Source organism: Peromyscus leucopus, chromosome 3, assembly GCF_004664715.2.
Source record: "Peromyscus leucopus breed LL Stock chromosome 3, UCI_PerLeu_2.1, whole genome shotgun sequence".
Taxonomy (NCBI): domain Eukaryota; kingdom Metazoa; phylum Chordata; class Mammalia; order Rodentia; family Cricetidae; genus Peromyscus; species Peromyscus leucopus.
In genome coordinates, this window is record NC_051065.1 from 131,298,029 (window position 1) to 131,321,944 (window position 23,916).

The following is a 23,916-nucleotide window of genomic DNA, read 5'->3' on the forward strand; positions in this document are numbered from 1 at the left end:
AATTCTATTGGGGGAAAAAAATCTTATTTTTCCCACGTGGCTTCACTACTATAGGCATCTGTGGTTGGGTCCTCATCACTGTCTCTACAACTTCAGCCTCAAAAACTGGGTTTTCTGTCAGAAAAATGAACACTGGAGTCAGGATCTTGGAGATGAGAGTGTAAGTTGTTCTCACAGCTAGACACACTCTGTTTTGTAAATCCTCTGAGAGTGGAAAAAAAATAAGGAAAGCCTTTATTTGGCTCAAAAAATCTGCATTGATCTTATCTGCACTGTTCACACAGCCCTTCCTGCCCCCTTATTACCCAGTGTCCAGGAAATCAACATGTCTACTCTGAGTGAATGTTCACCAGGTTCTCAGAACAGACATAACTCATAGCATGGAGGAAGGGCCACTGCATTACTCAGGTAGATTTTCCTGAAGCCTCCAGGAGGACTAGGAATATTAATGCAGAAAAGGGAAAACCTGATTTCAGCACTTCCCATGGCTGCCCCGCCTCCATTTCCACTTCTTCCTTCTTGATTTTAGATCCTCTTCCCCTGACCCATTACTGCTGGCAGAAAATCCCAATGAGAAGGAAGGAAGGGAAACCAGAGCTGATGGGATCATTGAACTGGGAAAGGTCCCTGGGCTCCATCCAGCTTCAAATTTTGTCTGGTAGATTACTGGTGCTTGCTTCTTTCTCCATGCACATTGAATAAGAGTTAAGGAAACCCTGACACTGAGGGGATGGATCAATAGATAAAACACCACCACACACATCTGAAGGGCAGAGCTTGGATGCTAGAACTGCAGGTGTGGGGGCACCTGTGCTCCCAGCACTGGAGAGGCAGAGACGGGATCTCCAGGCAAGCTAATTAGACTAGATGAGTTAGCAGGCTCTGGAGGACTCTGCCTCAGTAAATGCACATGCCTACACACACACACACACACACACACACACACACACACACACACACATAGGCCCACATCACATGCACCACATATACACATGAAAAGAAAAAATAAATAGAAAGAGTTAAGACCATCCAAATTTCTATCTTTCCTTGGCTCTGTGGTTTCCTTAGGGAAGATTTCATCTTGCCTCCCACATTCACTTCCTGTTTGATTAGATCGGGCAAAGCATAATCAAGGCTTTAACACATCAAAAAGGGATGAATCTAAGGGATAAAGTGACTTGACTGGCAGATTAATAGCAAAACTGCGGCCACCCTGCTTGCTTTGGCAGTGGAAGGAAGTGTTTTCCTATCAGTGGTGAGTGAAGTGGCCAGGGTTCTGTGTGTCCCCAGGGCCTGGCCTTTGAACACAGCTTACGTCCTCCGTCAGCCCTCCATGTTAAACAATTCCAGTTCTCTGGCATCGGTGTTTCCATTTGCAAAAATTGTGTAAGTCTATCTACAGGCTGTGGTTCCAGGCTTTGTCACGCTGCATGCTGGACGGCTAAAAGAAAATTCTCATCAAGAAGCCAAAACAAACAACAACCCAAAAAAAAAAAAAAAAAAAAAAAAAAAAGCCAGTAGGCACGCTGTGCAAAAGTGCAATGGTTAGTCAGTCTGTCTTCAGGCTGTTTGGGGAGACAGCTCAGAACCTTCTGCTGCCAGCTCCTGAGTAGACAGGCCTGCAATCACACTGAAGTTTGAGTCCCTCATATCATTTCCCTGTTCCCAAGTGCTAGCTAGGGGACAGTTCTAAGGACTGCTTAGAGGACAGCAGAACCTGCCGTTTTTGGTTGCTACTGATTGCTTCCAAGTCTGTTTTACAGAGAAGTACACTTTTCATTATAAGCCTAAGTACAGATCGGTATCATGGACTCACTGAAAATGGACCAGAAGCTTCTCTCTGGGCAATGGGAATCAAGGGCTTCTGTTCCGGGAACATTGGTTTTACATGGTCAGGAGAGATCATAATTCTGGGGTGGTTAGGGATCCAGCTCCATTGGTAAACAGCTTGCCTTAGAAACACAAGGACCTGAGTTCAGCCCCCACTTCACCTAGAACTGGTGTAAGAAGCCTGGCGTGGTGTTATCTCACCCCTTGTTATCTCAGCACTGAGCATGGAGACAGGCAGATCCCCAAGCTCCCTGGCCAGGCAGCCTAGCCTACGTGGCAAGTTCTAGACACTGTCTTAAAACAAAGTGGCACCTGAGGAAGAGTGCCTGAGGTTGAGCTTAGGCTTCCATACACACACGAGAATACACACATGAGAAAACACACTAACACACACACACACACACACACACACACACACACACACATACACGAACATGCACCTGTGTGTACTTGTGCACATGTGCACCAAACATCACACACACAAAATTATAATTTGGTACTATACAAATGACTTAGTGTGGTTGGGCTCTCCCTTGAGAATGGGTAATTCATATGTTTATTTATTTATTTATTTACTTACTTATTTATTTGTTTGTTTGTTTTTTTGAGACAGGGTTTCTTTATGTAGCTTTGCGCCTTTCCTGAATCTTGCTCTGTAGACCAGGCTGGCCTTGAACTCACAGAGATCTACCTGCCTCTGCCTCCCAAGTGCTGGGATTAAAGGCGTGTGCCTTTATATTTTATTTTTAAAATTTAAAAAATTGTGTGTGTGTGTGTGTGTGTGTGTGTGTGTGTGTGTGTGTTCACTTCATATTAGTGAAGTGCTTACAGAGACCAGAAGAGGGCCTATGATCTGTAGCTAGAGTTCTCCTGCCTGGCCTGCAGTCAGGACAAATCTCTCTCACCCACCAGTCCCACAGCTGCTCAGACCCAACCAAGTAAACACAGAGACTTATATTGCTTACAAACTGTATGGCCATGGCAGGCTTCTTGCTAACTGTTTTTATATTTTAAATTAACCCATTTCTATAAATCTATACCTTGCCACGTAGCTCATGGCTTACTGGTATCTTCACATGCGGCTTGTCCTGGCAGCGGCTGGCAGTGTCTCTGACTCAGCCTTTTACTTCCCAGAATTCTTTTCCTCCTTGTCCCGCCTATACTTCCTCCTGGCTGACTACTGGCCAATCAGTGTTTTATTTACTATCCAATCAGAGCAACACATTTGCCAAACAGAACATCCCACAGCAATGATCCCTGGAGCTAGAGTTATAAATGGTTGTAAGTCACCATGTGGGTGCTGGGAATTGAACTTGGGTCCTCTACAAGAGCAGCAAGTGCTCTCAGCCACTGAGCCACCTCTCCAGCCTCTCTGTGCATCTTTTAAGAAAAGCTGTTATATAATTTATGAACATACCACATCATGTTGAAACCATGAATTTTACCTAGAGTGCTTAGGTAAACCTATCAATATAAATGTTTTCAAAGTACTTGGGAACTTGTTGGCGTTTGCGAACCCTAGAAAAAGGGTCTAGACTAGATGGGATCTGCACTCTCTTCAAGCAAAGGGTGGGAGAGAGGGCTGACTGACTGGGATGTGGTAAGCTGTTAGCAATGGCTGTGGAGGAGAGAGCTGACTGACTGGGATGTGGTAAGCTGTTAGCAATGGCTGTGGAGGAGAGGGCTGACTGACTGACTGAGATGTGGTAAGCTGTTAGCAATGGCTATATCAGAAGCAGCAATCAAAGAGGAGTTTGCTACTCAGTGATGTTTATTGTCTTGAGAGGTTTGCTCTATGTTATTCTTTTTAAAAATTCCTTTATAACTATTATGGGACTTGATGTGGAATTATATCTTAGTGCATGTTTTGATCTCCGGTGTTCTATGATGCACACAGGTTTTTAAAGCTTGCTTCAAACATTTGGAAATTATTCAGAACTAAAAACAATCTTGATTTCCAGGGGTAGGGAAACATAACTATGACTTTGTTCCCTTTAATGTTTTTGTGTATTAGGCATAATTTCTAGTTTTTACAGAGAAATTTAGAGTCAAAGGCATCTAAATTAGTTATCTAAGCTCAATAACTACTAACTGGCAAAGCCAGCATTTGAAGCCTCTGATGTCAAGTCTGGACTTGTGGTCAGCTCTGCAGCAGCAGGATGTTTATAACTGTTTGATACACATACCAGTGTGCACAGGGAGCTACTGGAGACACTTCCTTCTTTGACTTTAGCACATTAAATATTTTATTGTTATTATTGAAGTCTTATCCAGTGGGTAGATGTTTTTTAGAGGGACTGGAGCTCTCTCTAGCCACAGAAGGAACTTTCCAATTGGCTGTGACTTATGGTCAGGAAAAGACCAGCATCTGAAAGTCTCCCTGTCTCTAGAACAAGTGACACATGGACTCAATAGGGCAGAAAAGTCTCCCACACAGTTGGGAAATGGGATTAGAAGGGTGTGAGGAGATGGGCAGATGTGATTTAGTTGAATCCGAGGCTGGCTTTTGTGAATTTATATTTTGTAAGTTTTGCAAAAGGGCTTATTGTTGAGTCATAGAAAAGTCTGGAGCTTGTCAACATGCACATACTTGTAACTTATGAGCAAACAGCCCTTTTCGTCATCTACATGATCTGCAAATCTCATGTCCCAGACATGAATACAGTTGGAAAAATGTTCATCTCCAGAGCCCAACAGGCACCTGAGGCTCATTTCTGCAAGGGCTTTGTTCTGACACACAGGGTTTATGGTAACCTTTACACAAGCCTATGTGAAGTCTAAGCTAGAAATAGCTGTTTGTCTGTCAAAAAGCATGTACATGGAAAGACGGGGACTAGACCTGATCTTGGTTGTGACAGCAGCTGTAGCTTCTCTGCAGGTAACCCACATCTCCCCTGAGAGATTCAGTGCCACTCTTGATTCCAACTTCCATGTGCCAAGTCTTCCTTACTCTACCTCTGACGAATCATTCATCTGGAACTTGACTGGACACTCATGCAATGGTGTGCTTTTCACTGACTGATCACTCTCTCTAAGTTAGTTGACATCCTTGGTTTAACAATTGTGGAATCTTCACATCTTGTCCCTTATCTCCCGATTTCCAGGACTACCTTGGAGCTTGCATTGTCCTCACAGCATCCATCGCATCCATTCGTGAATCTTCCAGTTCTGGACTAGTGGGTTTGGGTCTTCTGTATGCCCTCACGGTAGGTATTGATGAAAATAATCTTTCTTTCCATGCAATGCTGGAGGAACTTTCCACAATAATTATCACCTCTCTTTCATGGACAATATCAAAATTTGAGATTTATAACATGTTATTTACACAACATAGATTTGAGCCTAAAGAGCCTAAAGCTAACATTTTAGGACAGCTTAGATTAGTTTCTCTCCTTTTCACTTTAAAGATTTTATTTAAATTTTAATTATGTGTATTGTGTGCATGTGTACCTGTGCATGTGTGCATACACCGATGCAGGTGCTCACGGAGGCCAGAGTGTCAGATCCTCTAGAGCTGGAGCTACAGGCAGTTGAGAACCAGCCAACATGAGTGCTATTGATCAAACTCCCCCTCTGCAAGAGCATTCTATACCCTTAACTGTTGAGCCCTCTCTCCTGTGTCTTTTCTCTTTGGAGGTGTGTGTATGTGGTCATATGTGTGAGCAGGTTATCTATAAGTCTGCTCACTTGTGCCTATAGAGATCAAAGGTTGATGTCAACTGTCTTCGTCTATCACTACTTTTTGAGAAAATGTCTCTCACTGAACCTGGAGCTTGCTTATTTGGCTAGACCAGCTGACTAACAAGCCCCAGGAATTCTCCTGCCTCTTCCTCTCCAGTGCTGAAGTTAAAGACTTACACAACTATATCCAGCTTTTTAAATGGGTTCTGGGGATCCAAACCCATGCCTTCATGCTTGTATGACAAGCTCTTTGCAGGCTGAAGCATCTCCAGGTCCCTTAGATTCTTTTCTGGCATTGACACTAGTTTCTAAAAAATTCTCAAATCCCACAGGCATCCTGTTCCTGAGGTTGTTTGAAATCCCTGTCTTGTGCTGTTTACATCCCATTTGGGGCACTAAAATGAGCATGAATATAAATGAGATTAGCATGTACATGAATGGAATCAATTCTCCACTGTGTAGGGGAATTGGAGAGCAGTTCATGAAGTAGAAACATGAGAGACCTTTGAAGAACACACACACCTTCTCTACCGATGTCTCATGATGCTCTCTCTGCTGTCTGCTAACCTGCAGTACTTATGAACTGGACCATGTGGTGGATACTGTATAGGTCATTCTGTCCCCAGATGTTCAGTGACCATGAGAATTGCTTATTTTAAATGTGACCATTTTTGTCACCTGCTACAGATAACCAATTATTTGAATTGGGTTGTGAGGAACTTGGCTGACTTGGAGGTCCAGATGGGTGCAGTGAAGAAAGTGAACAGTTTCTTGACTATGGAGTCCGAGAACTATGAAGGCACCATGGGTACTGTGAACATGACTGTTCTGGGAACCTTGCATTTGCTGCGCTCTGTCACTTTAATACCAAGAGAATCCCTTCTTGTCTTCATTTACACTCCTCCCTTCCTTTCCTTCCTGCTTTTATTTATTTATTCATTTATTTATGTATCTTTGGAGTTTAGGGTTGTGAGACATGTTAAGTCTATGTAACCTAGGCTGACCTTAAATTCAAGATTCTCCTGTCTCGGTCTTCTGAGTGCTGGCAATATGTATGCACACACTACACCCCCTCTCGTATTGATATTGCTTGATATTAGCAGCTGAGAATAAGCAAAAATTTAGTCTTGGATATAAGTAGACTCTAAGTAGACAATATTCAATACTATTTAGAAAGAAGTGCAAATGTATTGGCACCTTATTATAGTGTGTTCTCTTTCTTATAGCTTTGTTAACTTAAACATCAAGAAACTTAAAAGTACTAAACAAGATTCTTAATTCTATTAGAATAACTGCCAGGAAAGTTGAGAATAAACACAGCATGGCCTTCCTTAGATGGAAATCTCAATCAAAATGCATTGTTTTGCCTAAGTTATTCAGTGGCTTTCTAGCTGGTAAAGTACACAGTCCCAGTTATAGCCGAGGCCACTAAGTGACGCCTGCCACCCCCAGTCCCCTTTCTCACCCACTTACATACTTCCTAGACACAATAGCATGATACAGTACTCTTTTGCCTTTGTTCTTCTCTTACACATATTTGAATTCAATTCCCTAAGATTCATCTCAAGAACTGCTTTTAATTCAAGTCCCCCTGGATGACCCTCTCCACCCTCCCTGCTCCCAGAGTGTTATGCTTACCTCCCAATATGGCTGTCCACTTAGAACTGCAGATACTGACATCTTGCTTGCCTGCTAGGGACACAGCAAGCCTTGCCTTTTATCTTCAAATAACGGATACTCTCACATTAGAAGCTTCAGGTGTTTGAGGATCCACTCACATGTCCATCAATTCACAAATGAACTATCTTTACTTAGCTTGAATAATATTAAATGCTGGGATGCCAAAGCGATGGGATGATGTTAATGCCCCCCCCCTCACAGAAGTTAAAATTGTACCACACAAGAAAGCAGGAAAGTAGGAGGGCACTAGTTAGAAAAGTACAGGGGGTCAGCAGAAGTGGAAGGCCGTCTAGAAAAGGAAGTTATGGTAAGGAATGGTCACAATGCACTGTGTATCTATGCGAAAGTTTCAAAACCTAAACTTAAAAGAAAGAAAATAACTCAAAAAACTTAAAATTCTTGATCAACATTGTTCACTCTGAAGGCGATTTAAATTTAAAAAATAAGCTGTCATAGTTTGTTTCAGTATTAAAATGAATTTAGGGAAATTACACACACACACACACACACACACACACACACACACACACACACACACACACATTGTTAAAGCAATTCCTGGAAATTATACACATTTAAATTTGTGTTTCTCTCTTCACCTATGTCTTAACTACCGTTGTCTATTCTACTACCCTCAGATCCCTCTCAAGTCCCAGAACATTGGCCACAGGAAGGCGAGATCAAGATTCATGATCTCTGTGTCAGATATGAAAATAATCTGAAGCCCGTTCTGAAACACGTCAAGGCTTACATCAAACCTGGGCAGAAGGTATGGGATTCACCACTGTCTGATTGTTTGTCTGCATAAATCTCTGGTGGAGCCCCCATCACCACATGAGCACCTCCCCATCACCACGTGAGCACCTCATTACCATGTCAACACCCACCACAGGTGTCCAGATCCAGACTCATATTCCACATATGCTGTGGACAAAATTATCTGCATGAAAAAGGAGGGGAGAGAGGCGATCTAAGCAGGACACCAAATGCTCCCTAAGTTATTCTGCCCTTCATTAGCATCCTGTCAAAATCAGAATGGTCAACACCAGGCACACTATTTAAAATTTCTGATTTCTGGCTCAGAGCTGTACTAGACATCTCCTCCATGACCTTTGCCTCCATTCTAGATCTGCTCTGAATCGATTTCTTTTAATTCCTATTTTTAAAAGATTATGTGTGGGGACAGTGGACTCATTCTTATTAACCCATTTCTGCTCAGCAAAAACTGAGCACTTTTAAGATTCCTGCTACAATGCTCAGTTTGAGTTTGTTTATATGGTGTATTACATTGATGGACTTTCGTATGTTGAACCACCCTTGCATCCCTGGGATGAAGCCTACTTGATCATGGTGGATAATTGTTCTGATGTATTCTTGGAGTCTGTTTGCCAGTATTTAATTGAGTATTTTTGCATCAATGTTCATGAGGGAGATTGGTCTGTAGTTCTCTTTCTTTGTTGCATCCTTGTTTGGTTTAGGAATCAGGGTAATTGTAGCCTCATAGAAGGAGTTTGGTAATGTTCCTTCTGTTTCTATTATGTGGAACAATTTAGAGAGTATTGGTATTAACTCTTCTTTGAAGATCTAGTAGAAATGAAGCCAGGAACAGGAAACAACACAGCCACATAGAAATAAAAATCAGGATGCAATCATTAGTTTAGTGAGGACTTCATTTTATTATAATTCATGAGCTCTAAGCAGAAAATTGTGATGCAATTATTTGAGCAAATTTGTACTTTTTCCATGGTACCTTGATGAAGCTAAAAATACCTCAATGTCTTTCATGCCTTTGTCTGATCTCCATTGCTCCTGCTCTTCTCAGGTGGGCATCTGTGGTCGAACTGGCAGTGGGAAGTCATCCTTATCTCTGGCGTTCTTCAGAATGGTCGACATATTTGATGGTGAGTTGTTAACTAAGTTTTATGCCAGCCAGGTGGCCTTTTGTGGCTCAGTGTGTAAAGGTGCTTGCCACCAAGACCGACAACCTGGGTTCAGTACTCAGGACCTACAGAGTGGAAAGAGATAACTGACTCCCACAGGTTGTCCTCTAACTTTCACTTGCACTATGGTGTGTGCACCTGGGCTTATGCACACACACACACACACACACACACACACACACACACACACACACATACACACACACACACACACACACACACACACACACACACACACAAAGAAAGAAAAAAATATTTTAAAAAGAATAGAGCCCAATCAATAGAGCCAACCTAATTCTGTGAAAATAAACAGCAAATATTTATCAGAACTTCGTATCCTGCACATGGGTCGAGGCAGGTACCCCGAAGATAACAGGAGAACATAGAATTGGGAGAATAAAATGATAGTCCCAAATGAAGGCCTAGTGACAGCTGCCAGCAGGTTGTAATAAACTTACAGGATGCACACAGCCACCACAGGAGCATCAACAGATGGGGGTGAGGTTCTGAGAGGAAAGAAACGGGGAGGTCGCTTTGCTCTCCCCAGATTAAAAAATATGTCTTTCTCTACTGAAGGAAAAAAATGACACAGAAATAAGTAATCTGCACTCATAATTTAGTTGTGTGACCTTTATAGTTGTGTTCTTAATAACACAGTTTAGTGATGCTGAACATTTTGTGTGTAGACAAACCTTGCTGCAAAATGTTAAATTCATGTCCACAATATCCAGAAATATTTGTTCATGTACTATAACAGCAGAAATCATTTAATCTTTGTTTTAGAAAAATAGTATGTCATGTTTTTTTTTTGTTTTGTTTTGTTTTGTTTTGTTTTTTTTTAGTTTATTGAGTGGCTATAAACAGGCCAGCAACACATAAGCGATCCTAAATGAAAGGAGCTCCAGCAATGACCCTGACCTTTAGCCCAGGAAATGATTCCTACTACTGTCTCTATTGACTACAGTGATAATTATAGTACTTTGTATTTTTATTGCACTTGACAGCTTATATTATTTTACTTAATCTACAAAACAACTCTGTGAGATAAAAGATTAGTTTGTGAGCAATGAAACTGAACTGTAGCTGGGCATGGTGGTGCACGCCTTTAATCGCAGCCTTCAGGAGGCAGAGGCAGGTTAATCTCTGTGAGTTCGAGGCCAGCCTGGTCTACACAGTGATTTCTGGGACAGCCAGAGCTACATAATAGAGAGAAGCTGTCTTAAAATGTGTATGTGTGTGTGTGTGTGTGTGTGTGTGTGTGTGTGTGTGTGTGTGTATGTGTGTGTGTATGAACCATTGAAATCAGAATGAGGGAGAGTAAATTCAGTGGCATAGTAAGCGTGATGGGCAATGCCTTCTGCAGAGTTGTGTCTCCGGGCAATTACATGGTCCAAAGTCAACTGACAGTTGACTATGGCTGAGCTTATTCAATTAGCCTGATCTTCAGGCATCTACAAAGGTGGTTTTTAGGCACGCCTCAGAAATGGAACCAACTTGATGCCTTTTCAGTAGCATCGTCCCTGAAAGAACCCACTTAAGTTCCTCCTCCTTGCTTCTGCTGGGCTGTAGATGACATTCTGAGTCCATCTTATTTGTCCCTCAAGAAACATTGTCTTTGCATGACAAGATGAGGAAATGAATCTCTCAGGTAAAGGGGACATGAAGAATGTGCAGTCCTGTAAGTCTACAGACAATACGGGCTATCTTGGTGACATCTGCTCTCATGTCAGAACTTGCTTTCCTATTCACAATATGTTGTGCTATTTGTCCCAGCAGTGGGTGACAGGCCAAAAGCTTTGTCTTCAGTAAACTTGAATGTGTGGAGCTAGACAATGAAAAATAAGTAAACACATACAGGATGTCTGATTCCAACAAATCGTACAAAGCAAAATTAAACAGGAAGGGAAGGTAAAGGCCTTCTAGAAGAAAGGAGACCCAAAGGGGGAAAAGTGATTTGGGTTTGCCTGGCCAAATATGAACAATAACAGAACATTCCTTCAGGGGAAAATACATCAGAAAGACAAATCTCCCCAGAAGTGTACATTTTTGTTAGAGACAGATGTTTCTGATACTTAAACGGGAAGCTTTATATTCTGTGTTTCAACCTAGAACTTGGAAAAAATCTTTTATTCATTCATTCATTGGAGGAACTGGGCACTGAGCCCAGGCCCTCATGGCCAGGCAATGGTGGGAGAGAGTAGGGGAGAACAATTTTAATTACTAAATGAATGAAAATCTCTCTCATGAGTTTGCTATGTGTCTGCAGCATTTGTTTTTCTGTAACAGGAAAGATAGTCATTGATGGGATAGACATTTCCAAACTGCCCCTGCACACACTGCGCTCTAGACTGTCCATCATTCTCCAGGACCCGATCCTGTTCAGTGGCTCTATCCGGTGAGTGCACTAGTCTGAGGACTTCATCAAGATGATCAAGTCGAGCACAGCTGCCCCACAGCTGGAGTAGGAGCTCTTGGGTGTGCTAGCCTAGACATGTGCTTTGAGCTCTCTCCTGTTTGAGTCTATAAAGTCTGCAGTGACTGGCAACATTTCAGATACCTGCCTGATTCCTGTGTGTCTGTCCTGGGTTCAGCAGATAACGTAGACTGTCTCTATCTGCCTCCCTGCCTCTCACAACTTTTATTCTCCTCTCAAATCACTTGGACAAAGCAACTCCAGAGGTCTCTGCCCTGGTTTGTTGTTTCCCATAAATCAGTAAAAAGTATAAAACAACTGGAGATATTCACTCTCCTAGTAGTTGCTTTTAATATACTGATTAAATCCTCAGAAAATGCTTTGAGGTCATATTATTATCCCCATGTTACAAATGATTATTTTGAAACTCAAAGCTGTTGTGTCTTTCTCAAGTTCATAGTCCAAGTAAGTGGTAGAATTGCCATCCAGTAGCAGACTGTCTGAGTCCAAGGTCTACCCAGACAGCTACTAGATCATTAGGGTGGGCGGGGAAGGTATGAGTGTGTACATGTGTGGCTTTATTTGTTGTTTTGTTTTATTTTGCTTTTTCTCTTGACCCCCCCCCCCCGTCACCTAATTACAAAGAAGTGTTTGCTACCTACATTCAAGAATTATTATTTATATTAGAGAAAAAATGTATGGAATGTCATGTAAGATTTCTTTAATTTTTAAAGTTCTAGTGGTCCAGCCTTAGACAAAGAACTATAGGTAACTAAGGAATGTGGAGAGTGGGAAGAGCACATCAATTAGTTATCCAATATGAAGTGCTCATCCCTGAAAACATATACATGCAGATAACATTGTAGGGACTGAGCAGGTTGTATTTATCTATTTCTCTCATACATACATACAATTAAAGAAACATAGGCCATGAATTTGAGAGACAGAAGCAGGGCTGTATGTGAACGTTGGCAGAAGGGAAGAGAAGGGGAGAAATTATGTAATTATATTTTCATTTTAAAAATTAAAAACATTCTTTAAAAAGTTCTAGATGCATCAAGTTACTTAGCAGTATTGTATCAACTTGTACCTCTGATATACTCTGAATACTTCTGTTGTGTATTATATATTCCCACACAGACTTGTGTGTTTAGCATCAGTTCTATGGGATATTGACTAGACAATATTCTGGTTATACTAAGTATAATACAGATCCGGGTAATAATATTGATCATATTGTATCATGTATGCAAATTCACCCGGTAATGTAAAAAACGTTTGTGTTAACATTGAAGGTCATTCATTCAGTCATCACTAAAGTATGGATTTTGTGCTTACTCTGAACTGAGCCCTGTTCTGGTGTTGAATATATCGTCTCATGTTTATTATTAACTGATAAGCAGAGTTGTTTCCTTACAGGTTTAACTTGGACCCTGAGTGCAAGTGCACGGATGACAGGCTCTGGGAGGCTCTAGAAATTGCCCAGCTGAAGAATATGGTGAAATCTCTGCCGGGAGGTTTAGGTACAGCTACAAGTGACTCCACATGCCTCTAGCTTCATGCTCTGGAGAGCTGCATAGTTCTAGTGCCATTTTTTATTTAAATATTATTTACTTTTATTTATGTGTATGTACGTGTACTTTTTTGTTTGTATGTGTATCATGTGCATGCAGACCAGAAGAGGACATGAGATTGGAGATACAGGAGGCTGTGAGCCATCATGTGGGTGCTGCAAACGAAACACAGGTTCTCTGCAAGAGCAGCCAGTGCCCTTTACTGCTGAGCCATGTCTCAGCCCTCATCTGTGTTTGTTTGTTTTAATAAAGTTACAGCAGTAGTGGAGATACATTGATAAAAACAAATTCAACCCTCATCTACTGAGACAGTACAGATTAATGGGTTGATATAACAGAAAGAGAAGTGGAAATGGGGTTGGAATATTCTATTTCTTCTCAAGGCCTACTACACATCAGATAAACATGACCTTAAACAAACCACTTGATCTCCCTAGGCCACAGGTAGGTAAATTACACAATCTCCTGGGAGAACTGGGAGAAGTGGACTAAATAATTGAACAATTCCCAAGGTCTTCTGGTCTTGCAAATGTCTAGCAGTATTTCTTGACTTAGCTGTTGGGACCCAGTTCTCCATATGTTGTCAAAAATAAGATGAGCCAGCATCCTCTTCACTGCCTCTCAGGAGGCCATCTCTTCAACAGCATACCAGGCCAGTCATGTACATGTCATGTTTTTCCTGACTCCCCTCCCCCACCAAAGTTTCTTACTATTGTTAGTGAGCCTCTTGCTTACCCTGCCTCAGATGCCACTGTCACTGAAGGTGGGGAGAACTTCAGCGTCGGGCAGAGGCAGCTGTTCTGCTTGGCCAGGGCCTTCGTGAGAAAGAGCAGCATACTCATCATGGACGAGGCCACAGCCTCCATTGACATGGCCACGGTGAGTTTGCACCTCGGCTTTGAAAACCAACGTGTTGGGGAGGTGTTTGACTGGGTGTGGTCTTCTGACTGGGTTCGGAGTCCTCAATGCTATTGTTGCAGACGACACCCCAACCGACTCCTTGATCAACCAAAAGGGGTTTCTCTTACCAAGACTCACTTTTAAAAATCTATACTAGTAGTAGAGACTCATAAAAAACAAACTCAGCCCTCATCCACTGGGAGATCACAGATTAACCGGATGGTAAAACAGAAAGAGAAGCAGAATTCGGGTTGGGATATTCTATTTCTTCTTAAACCCTACTGCACACTGGCTAAATGTGACCCTGGACAAGCCACTTGGTCTCTTAATCTCTCCTTAAACCTTTCATTTGATATGAATTCAGACTGCTAACACTGTTGAGAAGAAATGAGAAATAAGCACCAGATCCCTATTTGTATACAACACACACACACACACACACACACACACACACACACACACACGGGGAGGAGGGCAATATGAAGTCACCATCCATGTTATACAGCGTAGAAAGAGTCAATCAAGCAAACAAATGTATCTCTAACCCAAGCAATTGACCACATTTCGTTGTAGTGGAAATGTTGAAAATCAACACATTTGCAATATGTAACTGTATAATTGACTGACTGAGCAGTAGATGGAGAAACAGTGAGCACCATGGAGGACAGAGAGAAGAGGGACCCCTGGCACACTGTTGGTGCAAACGAACATCAGCGCAGCTGTTTTGGAAAACATGGAAATTCCTCAAAAAACTAAAAACAGATCTACCGTGTGAACCAGCAAACCCACTGCCAGATGTATATCAAAAGGAATCAGATTATAAAGGACAGGCATCCACATGGCTTTGCTCCCCTCAGCATTATTGACATATTAATTCATACACCTAAGTGTGTTGACAGTCAGATAAAGAGAATGCGGTGTATAGAGATCAGGTAATGCCACACAACATTTGCGAAGGGGTACACACTGACACTTGTGACAGCGTGGTTGGAACTGTAGGGCACTGTGCTAAATGAATCAAGCCACTCACAGGAAAACAAATCCTGCATGGCCTCACTTACAAGATTCTGAAAGAAATCAATGTCATGGAAACAGCACCGGTGTTGATACAGAACTCATAGTGGGGAAGAGAGGGAAGGAAGGGAAGTAGAAATAAAGGCTGTTTAGCAGAGATCTTAGTCTGGAGGAGTGAGTGTTGCTCATCAGCACAGGATCCTTATTTTCTGATACATTTCCAGGTGTGTTCCAGGGCTCAGTGGATGAGAGCAGTGTGCAGGAATAAGGCCACAGGTCATGAGAACTTTGAATTGTGGAATGTAGATCCCTTTTCAGTAGACCATGATAGCAAAAGCCATCTGTTGGCTACAACAATTGTATTTGTTAAAATTAATAATGACTTGAATTAAGAATGGCTTTCCCCGTGTACTCATGGGAAAGGCCAGAGTCTTTATACTCCTAATTCCATGCTGCCTTCCTGCTGCTCACTTCAGACTGGGTGAAATTACCCCCAAATAAAGCCACTTCAAGATTGCTAAGAACCAACCATATATGAAGGTGATAATTTGGCTCCTTCCTGCCCCCTACTCCAGCTTTCTAAGACAGAGTCTCACCATGTAATCCTGGCTGGCCTGAAACTCACTATCATACCCAGGCTGGCCTCAGTTTGCAATCCTCCTGCCTCTGCCTCCTTAGAGCTAACTAGAGTTACAAGCACAAACCGCTATGCCTGACTTCACAAGTTTTTTTTTCTTTTTTGTCTATTAAGACTAATCAAAGTACATTACCAAGTTATGTGACATCACAATTACCATAGTATAAAAATAACAAAATGGCCTATGGTCGGAAGTAACGCAAATCGGTATTTATCAGCCATGTCCGAGGGCATCTGCTTCAGCATAGTGGAGAGAAGGAGAGGGAGTGAGAATGCATGACTCAAACAGCAGCAAGCAACCTGAATGGCATACATGGGTAACGGGATTTTCCTCGAGGAGTGAGATGGACTCTTCACCCACAACACGTTCAAATATAATGATAATCATAGTTTGTGGTGTGAAGGAAAGTATTTTTGTCTTAAACATTCTTTATGGGTCAAAAATCCAAGTTTTGACATGGACTTCAGTTTCTCTTTGCTTGCTAAGCCAAAGGTTAGCACCAGGATAGGGTTTGATTAGCTTCGGTCATATACTGCTGTGGTCTAATAAGCAAGTGCATCCATGCTCCTGAGCTTCATTTTCTTCTTTGAGTTCCTGGCAATAGATCTGTCAGTCAGATCAACCACTGAGCTTTCCTTTTCAGTTAGCATACAAAGCAATGGGTTTCATCATGACACTTTCACACATAAGTGCCACCACTGTATTTTCTTCTTATTCTCATCCCTCCCCCACTGCCGTTACCACCCCCATACTTCCTCCTCCTCCGAAATAGTCTTCCCTTCTGCTTTCAAGTCACATGCATCGCATCGCTCCCCACCCCCATCCCTTAAGATCTCCCTCAGGGGCTGCAGAACTGCTCAGCAGTGATGAGCACACTCTGCTCTAATGGAGGACCTGAGTTAGGTTCCCAGCATCCAGATCAGCCAGCTCACAACCACCTGTAGCTCCTGTTTCAGGGAGTTTGGTGCCCTCTTCTGGCTTCTGTGGGTGCCTGCATACTCTCAACATAAATACACACAAGGCATACATACAAGGGTAAAATAAATTAATTTTTAAAGAAAGATCTCTTCCTCCTTTCTCATGGTCCCCTTTCCACTTATGATAACTGACTTTTCTTGTATTTTGAAGACATTTCCAAAACCCAGCCTGCTAGTAACTATATTTCCTTATCAACACCACGGAAGACTTGGAGTCAGTATGCTCAGAAGGAACAGGGCAGTGGAGTATTGATCTTGGGGTATAAAATATTTTGTCAAGAGAAAGTAGGCTCCTGAAAGTTGAAACGTCTCTTTTCCTTTTGGCAGGAAAACATTTTGCAGAAAGTAGTAATGACAGCCTTTGCGGACCGCACAGTCGTGACCATAGCTGTAAGTAACGTGTGGGGTCACTTCCTTCCTCTGTAGTTTGGTTGTAAGGCTCTTTGAGCTTTAAGTTTGAGAAGGTGAAATATACTGATGTTGAATTGTGTATTTCTCTCCTGTTTCATGTCACATATATCATTTATTTTCAATGACACCATCTGAAGTGTAAGGACACCAACTGACCAGTGTCAGTGCTAATTTCCAGCAGCATGGTAGTTTTCACAAAGTTCCTAAGTTCCATGACCAATTTAGCTAATATTTGTATATAATTTCTCCTCATTCACCCGTTTTAAAATAGAAGACAATGAGATGCCCATGGCATGGGAAGGTAATGTCCCTGCATTAGGTAGCCTCGATTGGGTTGCTGATTCACTTAGCCACCATTTGCTTGCTTGCAAGGGTGTTAGTTTTTCTGTCTCTTCCTCATTGTGTTTGGTCTGATCTTTGCTCTCATTGCAGCCCACTGAAGACTTGATGAGACCTCGTCCATTTTCCTTCTCACTGATTCTTTTCTCTCTCCACTTCTCTCTCCTCCAGCACCGAGTCTCTTCTATTGTGGATGCAGGCCTTGTTTTAGTCTTTTCTGAGGGTATTTTAGTGGAGTGTGACACTGGTCCAAACTTGCTGGAACACAAGAATGGCCTCTTTTCTACTTTGGTGATGACCAACAAGTAGCCCAGCGTGATCTGCTCCTCCAAGTGTCTCATTCTCTGGTAGATGTCTTAGCTGACTTGCCTGAGCAAGGCAGAGCTGAGGCTATGATTGAAAGGATTGCTGGGGGAAGAACTAACCATGCGGATGACCATGCAAGTCAGCTCAACCAAGTGCTTACACCGTGTGTGCTACTGACTGAGGAGCATGCTTATGTTTTCAAAGACAGCATTTAAGAAATAGGAAGCAAGATTTCCTCTGTTCTAAGGATCAGTTGATTTGAGGCTTTTTTCTAGTCACTTTTAAAAATGCCATGTGTGTTACCTGCCCAAAGAAGGTTTTCATTTATGTGATTGCTTAGTGTAATTGCTGAGAACCTGAGCTGTTGAGGAACCCTTACTACTTGTGGGGGAAAGCCACTCTCTGAAGTGTGTCTTCCTCAAGCTGCAGGAAATGACTTCCCATAGGGACCAGGTAAAGGAAGCCCCACTTTCTCTAATTTTCCTGATAAGCTCTTCGGTTCCTCCTTCTTGATAGGGGGGCAGCCTCGCAAGTTCATTCTTACCATGGTAAATGATCTAAGAGACTAGAGAACCAGCTGACGTGAAATACCACTTCTTGAATATGGTTCAAGAGTTGTCTCACTAGAGACATGTAGGGAGAATTCCATGTTGCTCCTTTGTGAGTGGGAGGAGAAAGGAATGTCAGACCCCTGGTAACCTAGGAGACCAAATCTCTGCTCTGCATGAAGCATGGTGGTGGTGGGCAGTCCCATGAAGTCTTTATCTTGAAGATTACTTGATCACAATTTGTATCTTTAATGCAAAGTTACATTCTTTTACCTGATTTTTAACTGTATTTGTGGAATACTTTTCACTATGCACACCCAATGTGGAGGTCATTAAACTCCCAGCATCCCCCACCTAAAGGTCACAGGGATGAGCCATCACTAGGAGACTCAGGAGAAGCCCAGGCTACACAAGTGGCTCATTGACGATAGACCAGCACCTCACTTGTCATAGGCTCCTTCCAGAGAGATCCACAGCTCTGCTAAGATTTATTTTCTTTCTCAGCCTAAAAGCTCCCCATTACCTTGGTCAACTGCCACTGAAACATAAAATATCTTTTAAAAAATACATGTTTTTCTGGCTTCTTAGAAGGAGCCATCACATTCCAAATTAGTTCCTGGGGTTTATTTATGGAAACGATTTATTCCTCACCCTCAATTGGATAACTTCTCTGGAGCATTTTGAAATTTTCTTCAATACTAACTGACCCCACACTTTCCCAACAACAACAAAAAGTAATGTGAATTAATGGAATAAACACAAAGTATATTTATTTCTGTTGGCTAAGATTTTTCAATGTTTTTATTATTTTAGTAAACATTATTTTTAACTATTACAGCAATGTTTATAAAACTGTCTTCATAGACATAAAAGCCAAATTCTTTTTAAGCACCTCTGATATGGCTATTGGAGAAATAATATTTTTCTGGAGAGAAAATGCATTAATAGTTATAAAGCAATTTGCTATGTCTATTTCTTCCAGATGCATGGGGGTGCACATGGCTCTGGTCTTTTCTCAAAGATGGACATTGCCCCTCAACTTCTGGAAAATTCCTAAAAATAGCTGTAGGTGACTATGAGACCTTGAGAGTGGCTGGTAGCTCTTGAGAGTCATTGCATGTCTAAAATACATGATGCATCTCAAACAGCAAGGACAAAAAATGGAGAAGGAGACATGAAGATTTTTATGCTGATTACATATCAAAATGCTAACACAGAGAACAGGCTGAGGGTTGTGTGTATGTATGTATGTATGTATGTATGTATGTATGTACTAAAGTTGCTTTCAACTGCTTGTTGCTGCTTGTAAAATGTGTCTCCCAGCAAATTTAAAACTTCATGAGACTGGCTTTAGATTTTTATGGTATAGGCTGATCTCAGCAAGAATAAAGGCCACCAAGAGTTTTCCTTCTAAACCATCAAGAGAATTCCTAACAGCAGTTGACATTTATCATTTGTTTATATGTGCCAGAAAAGGTGTGCAGTTTCCACACAAATTCTCTCACATTATGCTGATGGCAGGGCCATCGCTGCCATCCTTGTGTAGGTACAAAGCTGCAGCACCCCTGGTTAGGATGCTGATGGAGACTGCGCAGGTGACAGGTATGGGAACTGGAATGTAGAGCCTGCTCACACATCATTACAACACTCATCGTGGCTGGCCAACATCCTCTGAGGGATGGCAGGATGAAAAGACCTTGCCCTCTGAAACTAGCAAACCTGTCTCAATGATGATTCGATGATGATTGTGCTGTTAATTATCTGGATCATCTCTATTTTTCTTGATCTGTCTGAACCCTAATGATATCCCTGATGGAGTGGAGTGAGGGAAGACCCACTGCCGAAGAACATTTTGATGATTTCCAAGTGTGTGGTGCACTTAACATAGGGCATATCCTAGATAAACGGCAGTTTTTATTATTACTATTAAGTAATGCCATAGTCCCTCTTCCAAGGGGGCCACATGGGAAGTGAGCCAGTGAGTGATGGTGATCTCCACTGAATAAGAGACCACACATCAATACACCTGAATAACACATTCAAATACTGAATGCCAGAATAGACTTCCCCAGGTGGGATTCCCCAGACCTGAATCTCTCAGGGTCCTTCTCATTGTGTGTTAATCCAGAGATTTAGTGGGCTCACACATGAGATAACTGTAAACAGGAATAAAATATGACCTAACTGGTTGACAATGGCTCCCTTCAGCATGTAACGGAGACACACTTATTAGTGTGCATGGTTGTCAGGTTTAGTCAAATAGTGACAACACTAGCTGACTAACGTTAAGACAGAGCAGACACAGCTAACTACATTGGTTGGAGTTTAGAAGTGTATTAATTAACCAATAGAAGTGTATTAATTAACCAATTAATTAATTAATGCAAGAAGAGAGTATTTCTTGGCATACCCAAAGTAAAGAAGCAACCATGCATGACCGGTCTGTGAGATATTCATATTCCTTGTTTTGGCTCATGAGTTCAGATTCATAACTAATGTTGCTGGTTTTCATATTCACACAGCACCGAGTTCACACCATTCTGACTGCAGACCTGGTCATCGTGATGAAGCGAGGGAACATTTTGGAATATGACACTCCAGAAAGCCTCTTGGCCCAGGAAGATGGAGTGTTTGCCTCATTCGTTCGTGCCGACATGTGAAGGGATGCCTTGCAGTCCTACCTGGATTGAAATGCCTGCCGTCAGCACACCCAAGGAGCTTCACCTTGGCCTTCACAGGGCGGCACCATAAACTTCAGCAGATTTTTGTATGAAAGTTGAGGTTTCTGTTTCCTGTTTTGGTTTAACAGTTTCCTGAGAGACACTTCTTGTAGGTTCATCATTGGGTTATTTTTCTAATGATCAGGCCGGGTTAGAATAGCAGGCTATGTTAAAACACGCAAGTAAATCAGTTTGAGTTAAGTCCGGTCAATGCCTGTCAAACACGGGGGTTGAAATGAGTAATCTGCGTTACCACACTCTCCCCGGGAGGGCTGACCTTGCCTTGCTGTTGGGACGCCCATGTAGGAAGAGAGTAAAAGAAATTCATTTTCTAACGAAATACTAAAGTTCATGATCTACCTTAGGAGAATATTTTTATGCTTTTTTTTACTTTTCCCCTTTTTAATAATTTCTTGTCACCAAGAATTATGCATTTTTAGTACCTCTGTAAAGCCAACCTCTTACGAGAGAAAGATTGTGACATGAGGTTGAATATTTGAAAACATTGTACCTGTTTCCACTTTCCTCTGTCCAATAAGAGAAAGTTCAAGTTAGGTTCAGTCCTCTAGCAATAGGACAGTTAAGCTTTCTGGAGTTTAATTCTTTATCAGCAAGGTAATGATTCTGAACCCTGAAGTGCTACATTATATATAGAATATAGGTAAATGGCCTTATCCATCACACACACACACACACACACACACACACACACACACACACATTCATGCCACATCTTAGCTGTATGTTAATCTTGGCAAGTGCACATTCCTCAAGGGTACCAAATATTCCCTACAATATATTTCTGTGGGAGGGTTACATAAATAGTGAGTTTTTACTTCTACTTGGCAGATTTCACCTGTAGACATTGATGAAATACATGTGACCATTTGTCCTGTTCTAATTTTAGTGCACAAGAGTGTACCAGAAATCTGTAGGGTATAAGTGTCCTGTTTCACTTACATACTAGTTAATAAAGTCAAACTTACTGAACATTAGCTTCCCTGTTATCCTAGCTACCACAGTTTCTGTAACTCTTGCCCACCTGATACAAGCATTGCTGAGTTTCATATAAGGGTTTTCACACATTGTAAGATCTCAAAGACACATAATTGATGGGGAATGCATTTGTCTCAAGACTTAAAATTCTTGTGGATCAGGATATATCCAGATGTCTTCATAGATACAGAACCATAGTGTAAGAAGTTCATAATGATGGACAAAAATGGTTCGGATTACTTTGCTTAAACCACCAGCTCTTGTCCCACATATAAGACTTCATTAGGAGAAAATAATAGTATTATCTGCAAAAAACCAGTAGATCACAGTCATTATCGATAAATTCAATCTCAAAAGTGCTTCATAAAAATTGACTAATCTACTAAAATACTGCTCGTTTGAACAATTCTGTTGGGGCTGAATATCCATGATGTTTGTTACCAAGTCACACCTTCTTCTTGCACAGAAAGGTTTGCTATAGACATGGCCCCTTCTGGTGTAAAACTACACTATCCTGCACACAAGTGAGCATCTACAGGTTACTCTTTACTACTCCTTGTTATGTTTATTCTATTTATTCTCAGTATATTAAATTTGTTTATTATGTACACTGTAAGTTTACTCTCTATAGTACATGAGAACATATTGGCTTATCTTACATAATAAACTAGTCTTTTGTTTACTCAATTACAGCAGGTGACTTTTCTTCTGCAGACAGTTCCATTGCATGTTAACCAGTCAATAGATATGAGTCAACATACTTGCCAGACAATACCTGGTCTGCCTGCCTTCATGATTTCTAAGAGTCATAAATGTGTACCATCACTTTATAAACAGACCCCAGGGTTGTTTCCATTGAGTGAACCAGTTCTCCTCCTTCTCTTCCTCCTCCTCCTTCTTCTTTCTCATTTTTATTTTTTTTTAACATCTTGAACTAAGTGTTTCTATGACTGGACTTTTTCCAAACACTTATTGACTGACTCATATAATTGTCTTCTAGTCTATCCCTTGCCGCTCATTTTCTAACAGTCTTTGGATTATGCAGTCATAGAACTAGCTCCTATATTGGCCCATTGCCTAAAACTACATGCCACCTGTTCAAAGGAGAAATGCCAGCTAATAGGATGCACCTGAAAACTTACATTCAGTTTTCTTCTTCAGTAACTGTATGTTATTGACATCATTGATTTGTTAAGCATTGGCTCAAACTCACCAAGGAAGAGATTTTATGTATTTCTAGCAAGTGCCTCAGATGAGATTTATAACTGGCCAAGTTTGGGTTAAGCCACCTAAGCCTGCCCCACACCCTCCTCTTTCACTATTTAGCTGAGCCTGGCCTTGAACTCACAAGTGATCCTCTGGCTCAGCCTCCCAAGTGCTGGGTTTGTATGCCTGCAGCACCATGCCTGGCTGCACTAGTTTCTCTTTGTCACTGATGTCATTTTACCCTGAGTTACTCAGACTCCTCCATGCCATGGAATGCATTGTTTTAGTTCCTTGCTGATGCAATCTTGTTTTGAATCTCATCTGAGAAGATAGCCAGGACTCCTAACACCATTTTCTTTTGATTTGCCATTTAACTAGTAGTAGGAATTCTAAGCATGAATATTTTTCATGAGAATGCAATGTGTGCTTTCCGCATCTGAGTTAGCCATTGAATCCTTTGCCTTTGATTCTTCTGAGCTTAAGTTGCAAATGTATATGCCTCATGCAATATACATTTCCAGATGTGTCTGGCTTGAGGATGGGGAGTTGTTGCTGATGTTTCCCGTTTTCCCAGCATGAAAAGGGTGAAAGGTATCATGGTGTTTATTATCTTTTTCATTGTCACATTTGTTCTTCAAATATCTTCATCTTTACATGTTGATATATCCGCACTATGTGTCTTCTACATGGGATTTAAATCACCTCTTATTATATGCCCTGCAGCAAATTTCTACTGGCCATCC

At 41.5% G+C, this 23,916-nt stretch overlaps 1 protein-coding gene across 1 annotated transcript in view; it reads left to right on the forward strand.

The window, feature by feature from the left end:
* Positions 1–22,657, forward strand: part of Abcc9 (ATP binding cassette subfamily C member 9) — a 123,604-nt gene extending 100,947 nt beyond the window's left edge. Inside the window, exons 32-40 of the mRNA XM_037204319.1 lie at positions 4,935–5,036; positions 6,199–6,319; positions 7,830–7,960; positions 9,014–9,092; positions 11,418–11,526; positions 12,964–13,067; positions 13,864–13,997; positions 16,975–17,037; positions 20,774–22,657. Coding sequence (XP_037060214.1) covers positions 4,935–5,036; positions 6,199–6,319; positions 7,830–7,960; positions 9,014–9,092; positions 11,418–11,526; positions 12,964–13,067; positions 13,864–13,997; positions 16,975–17,037; positions 20,774–20,911 — 981 coding nt within the window. The 3' untranslated portion in view covers positions 20,912–22,657. The remainder of the gene's footprint in view (positions 1–4,934; positions 5,037–6,198; positions 6,320–7,829; positions 7,961–9,013; positions 9,093–11,417; positions 11,527–12,963; positions 13,068–13,863; positions 13,998–16,974; positions 17,038–20,773) is intronic.
* The last annotated feature ends 1,259 nt before the right edge of the window (positions 22,658–23,916 follow it).